This window comes from Narcine bancroftii, chromosome 2 (genome assembly GCF_036971445.1).
Source record: "Narcine bancroftii isolate sNarBan1 chromosome 2, sNarBan1.hap1, whole genome shotgun sequence".
NCBI lineage: Eukaryota > Metazoa > Chordata > Chondrichthyes > Torpediniformes > Narcinidae > Narcine > Narcine bancroftii.
In genome coordinates, this window is record NC_091470.1 from 99,908,112 (window position 1) to 99,920,856 (window position 12,745).

Here is a 12,745-nt window from a genome sequence, read left to right on the forward strand (position 1 = left end):
AACCTGGAAATTGGAAGATAATCTGAAAATACAACAATGGTATATAGAAATGAATAAATGTATTCCATTAGAAAAAATAACATATAGTTTAAGAAATAATATTGAAATATTCGAACAAATATGGGAGCCTTACCTTAAATACAATAGCGAAAACCTACCGGGGACGATCATTACCTAAGTTAACGGAAGGAAAAGGAAATGAAAAGAATGGACTCAGTAGAATTTCTGGTATATTTTTATTGAATGACAACATTGTCTGACTGGTTTAATGTATCCTAGATTGTATACCTTAAATGGACGGGAGGGGGGAGGTAGGGAGGGTGGGATGGGAGGAGGGAGGGGAGGGGAGAAAATGGCACTGTATATGTGTGAAAAGGAAAAAGTGTATACCATGGTTAATGTGATTTATGGTGTGAAAAATAAAAAATTTAAAAAATTTAAAAAAATCATGTCCCCCCCCCCTCATCCTTCTAAACTCCATCGGATACAAGTCCAGTTTTTCTAGCCTTTCAGCATATGTCAACCCCGCCATCCCTGGAACTAACCTTGTAAATCTGCGCTGCACACCCTCTATAGCTAGTATGTCCTTCCTCAAAATTGGAGACCAGAACTGGACACAATACTCCAGGTGGGATCCCACCAGGGCCCTGTACAACTGCAGAAGGGCGTCTCTGTTCCTATACTCCAATCCCCTCTTTATGAAAGCCAACATGCTATTAGCCTTTTTCACAGCTTTCTGAACCTGCATGCTAGTCTTCAGTGACCGGTGAACAAGTACTCCCAGATCCATTTGCTCCTCCCCACTCCCTAGCTTGTCTCCATTTAAATAATACTCAGCTTTCCTATTATTGCCCCCAAAATGGATAACCTCACATTTGCTTACATTGAACGTCATCTTCCATTTAGCAGCCCACTCCCCCAACCTGTCCAAGTCCCTCTGCATTTTCCTGACATCCTCCTCACACCTCACACCCCACACCGCCACCCAGTTTCGTGTCATCTGCAAATTTGCTCAAATTATTAATAATCCCCTCATCCAAATCATTTACATAAATTACAAACAACTGAGGACCCAATACCGATCCCTGCGGCACTCCACTCGTCACATCCTGCCATCCTGAAAAAGACCCGCTTACCCCAACCCTTTGTTTCCTATTTCTTAACCAATTTCCCATCCATATCAGCACCTTACCTCCAATACCATGCTCCCTGATCTTGCCCACTAGTCTCCCGTGCGGTACCTTATCAAAGGCCTTCTGGAAGTCCAAATACACCCCATCCACAGGCTCTCCCAAGTCCACCCTCTTTGTCACATCCTCGAAAAATTCCAGAAGGTTAGTCCAGCATGACTTACCCTTAAGGAATCCATGCTGACTAGCCCTTATACTATTATTTCTGCCTAAGTGTTCTGCTATTACTCCTTTTATGATAGACTCCAATATCTTCCCCACCACCGACGTCAGGCTGACCGGTCTATAATTTCCCGTTTTCTCCCTCCCTCCCTCCCTTCTTAAAAATCGGCACCACATCAGCCACTCTCCAATCCTCAGGGACCTCCCCCAAATCTATGGAACTTTGGAAAGTTCAGGTTAATAAGCTAGTTAAGAAGGCCTGTAGGATGCTGGGTTTCATTAATAAAGTTGAGAGATCATGTTGCAACTTTACAAATTTATGGTGACACACTTACTGTGTCTGGTCACCTTATTATAGGAAAGATGTGGAAGATATGGAGAGGGTGAAGAGGAGATTTATCAGGATGTCCCCTGGATTGTAAAATAAGTCTTGTGAGGCAAGGTTGCAGAGCTGTGACTTTTCTCTTTAGAGCAAAGGATGAGCGGAAACATGAGGTCTACAAGATTCTGAGAGGCATAGATAAGGTGGACAGCCAGTGTCTTTTTCCCAGGGCAGAGATAGCAAACACCAGGGGTCATCTCTACAAAGTGAAGGGAGGAAAGTTTAGGGGAGACATCAAAGGTATGCTTTTTACATGGAGAGTTGTGGGAGCCTGGAATGGTGGTTGAAGGTGCAACATTAGGGCCATTTAAGGGACTTTTAGACAGACACATGGATGAAAGAAAAATAGAGTTTCGAGGTAATAAGAGTTAAGTTTTTTTTGTTTGGTAATATATATGGATCAGTCCAGCATTGAGGGCTGAAGTGTCTGTACTGTGCTGTAATGTTATACAATGGGAAAGAGAATACATTAGCTACATTCTGCCCAGTAATGCAAATGGCCCTAACTGTTATGTGTCTGGTATTTTCTTGTGTCCATTTAGTGGTCTTAATCTGTGGTCTACGCTATGGTCAGATTTTGGAAAAGTGTCGACCAACGTGGATCAACTCTGGAGCCCTGATCGCAGGTTGCATTAATGCAGTTGGTCTCGTCATGGTCGGAAATTTCCAAGTAAGATGCTGTTCCATTTTCCTTTTTTCCCCAAAGGATGTCAAGAAAAATGCTCTAATCCTTATGGTTGTCAGGAATGAACTTTGAGAGTTATGAGATCCCATGATTGAAAGTGCCACCAAGGGAGCACCTTCGCTCTGTCTCCTGCAATAATGGGGATCTCCCAGTGGCCAACCATTATCAATTCCATGCCCTCTTCCCACATTTGTCCATGGCCTCATACACTGCTAAACTGAGGCCAGCCACATATTGGAGGAACAACACCTAATATTCCATCTGGGCACTCAATGTCGACTTATCTGGGTTTCTGTTAGGCCCCTTCCCCTTCCCTGTCTCTGTCTTTCCATATCCCTTTGTCTCCTTTCCTCCAGCTCCCCACCATTCAGAGATCTACACCCCCTCCCTGTCCCATCACCGCACCTTTTTTCCTCTTTTCCCATATCCACCTCTTTCCTATTCACCTGTGCTCCTCCCCCCATGTTTTTATTTAGTTCCTGCCTGCTTTTTGCTCATAATTTGACGAAGGGCTCAGGCCTGAAATGTTGGTTATACATCTTTGATTCCTTCTGAGTTTCTCCAGCACGTTGTGTAATAAACTGGAATCACAGTGCCTGTACACTTTCTTGGTTAGCTAAAATTGTGTTATGCATGCTTAAAAGTTTCTACTATCCAGCACAACAGTATGGACTGTCAGCCTTTTTGACTGGAAGTTCTGTGGTCGAATTTACGATTTTGTGTTGTATAGGATCACTCAGGTTACTGACCATAAGACGGAGCAGAATTAGGATATTCAGCCTATCAAGTCTGCTCCATTATTCAAATCATGGCGGATGTATCTTTTCTTTCAACCCCATTCTCCTGCCTTCTCCTTTTGATGCCCTTACCAATCAAGACTTGTCAATCTCTGCTTAAAATGTATCCATAGTCTCCACAGCCATATGTAGCAATGAATTCCACAGATTCACTACCCTCTGAATGAAGAAACTTCTGCTCAAAATTTTTTTTTTTTTTCACACCATAAATCACATTAGCCATGATATACGCTATTTCTTTTTCACACATATACAGTGACTTTTTCTCCCCCCCCCCCTTCCCTCCTCCCAAGCCACCCCCCCCCACCCCCCCTCTCATCCATTTTAGGTATACAATCTAGGTTGCATTAAGCCAGTCAGACAATGTTGTCATTCAACAAAAATACACCAGAAATTCTACTGAGTCCATTCTTTTCTTTCCTTCTCCTTCCATCAACTTAGGTAATGTTTGTCCCCGGTAGGTTTTCGCTATTGTATTTAATGTAAGGCTCCTATACTTGTTCGAATATTTCAATATTATTTCTTAACCTATATGTTATTTTTTCTAATGGAATACATTTATTCATTTAAATTTAGTAGTTTCTTCCTTTTAATTTGGTTATGTATTCCATTAATATTTCAGCGTAGCCATTTTATATTTTGTTTATCTTCTCTTTCCGTTTTTCCATCATTACCTTTCCTCCTTTTCCATTTCTGTTTTCTTATTTTCAACTCTTTATAAGACAACATTCCTACAACATCCAACATTTTCCTTATTCTCCTATTTCTATCTTATTTATCCCCAATCTCCCCTTCCCCTCCAGAGTTGTCCTTTATCCCTTGTCGGACAACCACTTCTCCCCTCTCCATTTGGATTTGCGAATCCACTCGCAAGCGTCAACTGATTTTGCAGTGACCGCTATTTCCCCCCACCCCGCCCCCCCAGAAAAGATTTCACTTTTCATATGTCACAAAGGTCACTCTTTTAATTCCCTCCTTATTCTCTCTATTCCATTACCTTCCCTTATTAATTCTTGTCTATACTATCTATATTTTCCTCTAAGTACAGATACATTCACGTATGCACATTGTCTCTATTCACTCTTATACCTCTTTACCCGCATACATATCAATCGTGATCATTTTTACTCTCATTACCCGTCTTCATCCCTCAATCTATTTTTGTCTTTACCCACATACATATCAATCGTGATCATTTTTACTCTCATTACCCGTCTTCATCCCTCAGTCTATTTTTGTAATTGTTCTGCAAATTTTCGTGCTTCTTCTGGATCCGAGAATAGTCTGTTTTGTTGTCCTGGAATAAATATTTTCAATACCGCTGGTTGCTTTAGTGTAAATTTATACCCTTTCTTCCATAAAATCGCCTTTGCTGTATTGAACTCTTTTCTCTTCTTTAGGAGTTCAAAACTTATATCTGGATAAATGAAGATTTTTTGCCCTTTATACTCCAGTGGTTTGTTGCCCTCTCTTACTTTTTCCATTGTCTTCTCCAGTACCTTTTCTCTTGTAGTATATCTTAGGAATTTTACTACAATAGATCTTGGTTTTTGTTGTGGTTGTGGTTTAGAGGCCAATACTCTATGTGCCCTTTCTATTTCCATTTCTTGCTGTAGTTCTGGACATCCTAGGGTCTTAGGGATCCACTCTTTTATAAACTCCCTCATATTCTTGCCTTCTTCATCTTCCTTAAGGCCCACTATCTTTATGTTATTTCTTCTGTTATAATTTTCCATTGTATCTATTTTTTGAGCTAGTAGTTCTTGTGTCTCTTTAGTTTTTTTATTAGATTCCTCCAATTTCTTTTTTAAGTCTTCTACCTCCATTTCTGCTGCTACTGCCCGTTCTTCCATCTTGTCCATTTTCTTTCCCATTTCTGTTAAGGTCATCTCTATTTTATTCATTTTCTCTTCTGTGTTGTTTATTCTTTTTCTTAAATCATTAAATTCCTGTGTTTGCCATTCTTTAAATGACTCCATGTATCCTTTAATAAGAGAAGGTACCTCCTTTATCTTGCCTTTCGTTTCTTCTTCTATTTCACTGTACTCTTCCTCTTCCTCTTCTTCTTCCTCTGGGTTGGCCATCTGTTGTTTCTTTGTTGCCCTTTCCTTCTCTTCTTTCTTGTTTCTATTGTCTTCTGTGGTCTCTTCTTGCTGCAGGTGTTCTGCAGCTGTCGTTGCCGGCTGTGGAGATCGACTCCCCAGCTGGTCCCCCCTCCCGTCGGTGTGTTTTTTTTCATTCGCATCGCGCATGCGCGATTCTTTGTGCATGCGCGGTTGCGCACTTTTACTCGGCTCAGCGAGCCATTTTTGTAGTCCATTATTTACCGACCTGAGGGAGCGGGTTTCTCTCTCCGCAGCGGGCCTCTTCGGACAGGTAAGGCCTTCACCTTTTTCCTCCTTTGTCTTCTCTTCCTCTCTTCTTACCGTTGCTTTCGATTTTTCTTTTTTTGTCGCCATCTTCTTTCCACCTTTATACTCACTTTTCTGTAACTTTTATTTCTGTGCCTTTGTGTTTTCCTTTGTTTTTCCCGACTTTTCTGGAGAGGGCTGGAGTTCACCGTCCGGCCACTACTCCATCACGTGACTCCTCCTCTTCTGCTCAAAATTGATGTCCTTCTTTGCCTATGCTCTCTAGTCCTAGACTCTCCCACTGCTGGAAACATCTTCTCCACGACCATTCAATCTGGCCCTTTCAATAGTTGAAATGCTTCCTGCACCAGGACTCCTAAGTCCCTTTGGACCGTTTTCTGAATTCTAAGTTATTTGTTTGATTGAGTGGAGTTATATAGGTATGATATTTAACTCTGTAACTCTGAAGCTTATGCTATCTATATATTATGGAACATGTTACATTATATCTGGAGTCTGGCATATGACCAAGATATTTGGTGAGATCAGGTGTGGGCATGTTTACAACAGTACACTTCCCAAATATTATTCCATTACATTCCTTTTGTGTTCCATTCCTGTGCTTTGTAGTTAATACTCTTCACACCTGCTCACTATATAATTAAATGAAAGCTATCCTTGCAATTTGCCACTTAAGTGCTGGCACTTGTCAGCAAAAGACTGCTAGGTTTTCTTTAACATAAGCTTCCCTTGCCATGTGTGGTGCTAAAACTAAATACTAAGAAGAGCACTTGCCATTGCAAAAGTAAAATATTGAAAATGTCAAAAATCAGAACTAACAGGAAATGCTGGAATGTTTATTAGGTCAGACAGTATCCGTGAAGGGAGAAGCAGAATTAAACTTCCAGTTGATTATCTTAAAAAAGATTGGGATACAAGTTGTGTTTTAAGATGCTTAGAGTAGAGAAAGGGATGAGAGAACAAAAGGGAAGATCTTTGATTGGGTGGAGCATAGGAGAGATTAAATGACAAAAGGGTGTCTTGTAAGGTGAAGTCTTGTTAGTGAACAAAAATCTAGAAAAGGTGTAAACACAGAAGTTACCTGTAATTACCAAAACAATGTGAAGGATGGAAATTTACATGGTGCCAGAATTTAAAATTGTCTGAAATTATTGTTAAGTCCAGAGGCAGCAATGTGCAAGTGCCTTGTTCGAAAGTGAAGTACCTTGTCCGTGCTTGCATTGAGCTTCATTAGACCAGAGCTGAAGGTTGAGCTCTTGAAAGATCAAAGTGGGAAAGAGAGCGACTGGCATCTGGAAGGTCAGACAATGGCTTATGGACAGAACAGATATTTTGTAAAACAATCACTCAATCTACTCTTGGCCTTAGTCCATATTGTGAATAGAAATGTGTTAAATGTATGGGTGATATGGAGAGAAGAGTTGAAAGGAGAGATGTTATTGCACAGGAAGTTACTGTCGGAAGGTATTGGTAAAAGAATGAACCTGATTTTCTTTAACCCCCCGTCTCCTTTTCTGCAGCTCGCTACTTGCTTCCCTTCCTTCTTTTGTTAGAGATACCCTTCTTAGCCTCTGTCCTTTTCCCCCAAAGCTTCTCAGCTTTTCTCTTCTACCCTTTGACCTGTATCCACCAATGACCTTTTACCTGTTAGCATGCGCTCCTTCCCCTTCCTCCGACCTTCTTCCCTTTTATTTAGGCATCGACCTGTTTTTTCACCTTCCCAATGAGGGCTCAGGCCCAAAATGTAAATGACCTTTAATTGATCTATCTGCTGAGTTTCTCCAAGCACTCTCATGTATTTCACTCGACCACAGCATCTGTAGATTGTCTTGTTTAATTCTCTTGGCTTGTGTGTGTGTAGAGAGGGCAAGTTTCCTGAGCGATAGTGGTTACAACTGAAGGAGATGTTGGGGAAGAAAGTCTTGTAATTTACTTTCCTTAATATTTGCTTTATTCTAAATGTGGTAATATGCCAATTCACAGGCAATAGGTATGCTCTGATAGGACTATTCTTCATCTGTGTCTTCAAACACTTAATGTTAGTCATGTTCTGCAATTCTTCCTTTTCTTCTGCAGTCCCTGTAAATTATCTGTTTACTTCATAAGAAAATAGTTGCAACTTTCGCATAAAAGTTTATCTGATCACTTCTCAAATTCCTTTCTCACCAGGTTGACCATGCTAAAAGCCTACATTATATTGGTGCTGGAGTGGCCTTTCCAGCAGGCATGGTCTTCGTCTGCCTGCAGTGCATCCTGACGTACAAAGTTGCGGTCTCATTTCTAGATCACTGGACGGGTCACATTCGGGTTATCCTCACCATATTGGCCTTAATATCTCTTGTTCTCAGTATCCTTTCATGCAGTACTCTTCCAAAACTCCACATGAAAAACAGTTATCTGTGAAACAGAAACAAGGCTAATTTGAGAGCATTGCTTCTCAGTTAATCCTGGCAGTGAGTAGATTGCTTAAGATGTCCCTTTACTATAAGTTATATGAAATGTGTTGGCGATTTTAGAATCGAACACTGGAATAAATTTCGATCTAATTAAATATTATATAATTAGTTACCATATAACCACTTACAGCACAGAACAGGCCAGTTCGGCCCTACTAGTTCATACCGTAACAAATTCCCACCCTCCTAGTCCCACTGACCAGCACCCGGTCCATACCCCTCCAGTCCTCTCCTATCCATGTAACTATCTAGTCTTTCCTTAAATGTAACCAATGATCCCGCCTCGACCACGTCTGTCGGAAGCTCATTCCACATCCCCACCACCCTTTGCGTAAAGAAATTTCCTCTCATGCTCCCCTTATAATTTTCCCCTTCAATTTTAAACCATGCCCTCTAGTTTGAATCTCCCCCATTCTTAATTGAAAAAGCCTATCCACGTTTACTCTGTCTGTCCCTTTTAAAATCTTAAACTCCTCTATCAAGTCCCCTCTCAATCTTCTACGCTCCAGAGAAAAAAGCCCCAGTCTGCACAACCTTTCCCTGTAACTCAAACCTTGAAATCCTGTCAACATTCTCGTGAACCTTCTCTGCACTCTCTCTATTTTGTTTATATTTTTCCTATAATTTGGTGACCAAAAATGTACACAGTACTCCAAATTTGGCCTCATCAATGCCTTGTACAATTTCATCATAACCTCCCTACTCTTGAATTCAATACTCTAATTTATGAAGGCCAACATTCCAAATGCCTTCTTCACCACACCATCTACCTGAGTATCAGCCTTGAGGGTACTATTTACCACAACTTCTAAATCCCTTTGTTGCTCTGCACATCTCAATAGCCTACCATTTAATGCATATGACCTATTTAGATTTGTCTTTCCAAAATGTAACACCTCACACTTATCTGTATTATATTCCATCAGCCATTTCTCAGCCCACACCTCCAGCCTTCCTAAATCACCTTTCAATCTACAGTAATCTTCCTCACTGTCCACAACACCACCAATCTTTGTATCATCCGCAAACTTACTTATCCAATTCTCCACCCCTACTTCCAGATCGTTAATATATATAACAAACAATAGTGGACCGAGGACCGATCCCTGAGGAACTCCACTAGTCACTGGCCTCCAATTGGACAAACAATTTTCTACCACTACTCTCTGATACCTCCCATTCAACCATTGCTGAATCCATTTCACTACCTCCTCATTTATACCTAATGCCTCCACCTTTTTTCCTAACCTCCTGTGGGGAACTTTGTCAAAAGCTTTACTAAAGTCTAAATAGACAACATCCACAGCTTTCCCTTCATCAACCTTTTTTGTAACCCCCTCGAAAAACTCAATCAGGTTTGTCAAGCATGATCTACCCCTGACAAAACCATGCTGATTACTCCCTAGCAATCCCTGTACCTCCAAATAATTGTAAATACCATCCCTCAGAACACTTTCCATCAACTTGCCCACCACAGACATCAGACTCACGGGCCTATAATTCCCAGGTTTACATTTAGACCCTTTCTTAAACAGCAGAACCACATGCGCAACCCTTCAATCCTTTGGCACTACCCCTGTGGCCAGTGATATCCTAAATATCTCTGTTAATAGCCCCACTATCTGTCCACTAGCCTCCCTGGGTGTCCTTGGGAATATTTTGTCCGGTCCCGGAGATTTATCAACCTTTATCTTTTTCAACACAGCCATCACTACCTCCTCGGTTATCCTTGTATGCTTCATGACCTCCCCACTATTTTTCTTTACCTCAACTGGTTCAATATTTTTTTCCCTAGTGAATACCGAGGCAAAGAAATCATTCAAAATTTCCCCCATTTCCTCTGACTTCTCACTCAGCCTACCCTCGCTATCTACAAAGGGTCCAATTTTATCCCTCACTAATCTTTTACTTTTAATGTACTTATAGAAACCCTTTGGATTTATTTTTACTCTGTCTGCCAAAGCCTCTTCGTGCCTTTTTTTGGCCTTTCTAATTTCTTTCTTAAGATTCCTTCTACACTCGTTGTCGTCCTCCTTAAAATTGTCAGCTCTCTGCTCTTTATACCTCTTGTACACCTCCCTTTTTCTCCTAACCAAATTTTCAATATTCCTCAAAAACCAAGCCTCCCTATGACTTCCACCCTTTCCTTTGATCCTCTGGGACATAAGTACTCTGTACCCTCAAAATTTCTTTTTTGAATATCCTCCATTTCTCATTTACACCCTCACCTGAAAATATCCTGTCCCACTCAATACTCCCCAAATCCCTTCTTATTCCTTCGAAATTTGCTCTTCTCCAATCCAGAACCTCAACTTTAGGCCCCTTCTTGCTCCTCCCTAAAACTACCTTAAAACTAACAGAATTATGATCACTAGACCCAATTGGATCTCCAACAATAATACCTGACCTAGCTCGTTCCCTAACAGGAGATCCAGTATTACACCTTCCCGAGTCGGTTCTTCTACTAATTGATTTAGAAAACAATCTTGAACACATTTAACGAACTCTAGCCCATCCAGCCCTCTAACTGTATGGGTATCCCAATCAATGTGAGGTAAGTTAAAATCTCCCATGATCACTACCTTATGATTCTCACACATATACATTATCTCTCTACACATTTGTTCCTCTAGTTTTCTTGACCCATTTGGTGGTCTGTAATACACCCCTATTAGCACCCTCATGTCTCCTTCACCCGTCAATTCCACCCAAACAGCCTCACTGGACGATCCCTCCAGACCATCTTGCCACCTCACGGCAGTAATGTCCTCCTTAACAAGCAGAGCAACTCCTCCCCCTTTTTTACTCCCTGATCTATCACATCTAAAACAAATGTAACCTGTAACGTTAAGTTACCAGTCCTGCCCCTCTTGTAGCCAGGTCTCACTAATTGCCACAATATCGTGACCACAAGTATCTATCCATGTTCTAAGCTCGTCTATCTTGTTCACTATGTTTCTTGCATTAAAATATATGCATTTCAGAGAATGACCCTCACATATATTCTCTTTTCTACCTTCTACCCTAATCTCCATCCTACCTTTGTTATCGTTTTTACTCTTATCTAGGTGGCCATGCTCCCTTGACTCTGCTCTCACACTCTGTTCCCCACCCCCCTGCCAAACTAGTTTAAACCTTCCCCCACAGCTCTAGCAAATCTGCTTGAGTTACTTGAGTACCATGCAGAATGGTGGGACAATTTATGCTTCTGCATAATTGATTAAAGAAGTTGTTTACTATTAGATTCTGGGATAGTTAGTTACACCATTTTGATTGTCTTCAATATCTCTGTGCAAAGGAAAAGATATTTTAATCCTGGCTATTGCCCAAAGTCTTGTGTGACAAAACAGATTAGAAGTTCTGTCACAAACAGGATATTTGATAGTGTTTTGCAAAAATAGAATTAGTTCTTCTGAATATGCACTGTTTCTCTCCCCAGTGATGCTGACATTTACTGACCTGATTCTTGGGATTCATAAACCCACCCCACTCTAACATTTGATTCTTCCTGACGTTCACAAGTGGGACTATCCTGTTGTTTTGGCCTGCTTTTGTGCTTCAGAATATAATTCTTCTTTCCTTCACTCTTTGTTCTCCAGTCCAGACCTTTTGCACTTTTATCCATGATACATAGAATGCTACAGCACAGTACAGGCCCTTCAGCTCTTGATGTTGTGCTGCCCCACATATTCCTTTTAAAAAAGAGTACTAAACCCTCCCTACCCTGTAACCCTTTATTTTTCTTCTATCCATGGGCCTGTCTTGGACTGTTAAATGCCCATTAAATGCCCACCATCTCTTTGATGCTCTACTATCACTTAACGATTCCACCCACAACATCTGAGAAGCCTTCACTTCTTCCTTGAACAGTGACCATTGGGTGAATTAGTTCTTACACTCTTCAACTCCATTCATTTTCTCCGAGGCATAGATGGATACTTGGTTGGGTTCAAGTTGCGTTGGTGGATTTTTGGAGCCGTCCTGTTCGGACCCTTCTCCCTCGACTCCTGTTCAGATCCTTCTCCCTCGACTCCTGTTCCCTGTTGCACTGATGATTGTATTGGTGCTTCTTTCTGCACTTAAGCCTCAAATTTCTGCCAATTTCCACCATGCTCTTGCTTTCACATGGTTCTTATCTGACTCTTCCCTTCCCTTTCTTGATGTTTGCATCTTCAGCTCAGGGGTTTGGATAGCTATCAATATTGACCAGCACCCACGACCACCACAACTACGCTGCCCCCAATCTGCTCCCTGCATTCCCGTTTCATTGCATCTGCATCTTTACTCCGACATTTTCCACATGTATGGCTTTGAGAGTTTTCCTTTTTCACTGTGTGGCTTTCCCAAAGCTATGGTTCCCAAACAAGTTTTCTCTATTTTCTACAATTTTGCGCTCACCTCTGGAAAATAGATGTGTTTCCTGTTATCTTCTCTTCTTCTTACCTCCACATTCAATAGACCATAATTTCTCATTTCCAGCCACAGTGGTGTAATTGCTTGGCTGGGATTTTTATACAGACTGCCAATTGGTGGGTAGGATATTGAGGAGCAAATTTGTAGGGAAACTGCATGGATGTTTAAAAAAAAGCTGTAGAATAGTTATAAATGGGAAAGTTCAGCTATTAAAATATAGACTAGGGTAGCAAAGAAGATGAGTTGCTGCAGTATGTTTGAATTTCCTTGAGCTCTGTTTCTGTGGCA

At 41.1% G+C, this 12,745-nt stretch overlaps 1 protein-coding gene across 4 annotated transcripts in view; it reads left to right on the top strand.

The window, feature by feature from the left end:
- The window catches only part of LOC138753991 (transmembrane protein 150A-like), a 52,607-nt gene that overhangs the window by 25,531 nt on the left and 14,331 nt on the right, over nt 1-12,745 (top strand). For all 4 annotated transcript variants that reach the window (XM_069917685.1, XM_069917682.1, XM_069917684.1 and 1 more), the window contains 2 exons: nt 2,277-2,404; nt 7,758-7,935. In XM_069917685.1, coding sequence (XP_069773786.1) covers nt 2,277-2,404; nt 7,758-7,935 — 306 coding nt within the window. The remainder of the gene's footprint in view (nt 1-2,276; nt 2,405-7,757; nt 7,936-12,745) is intronic.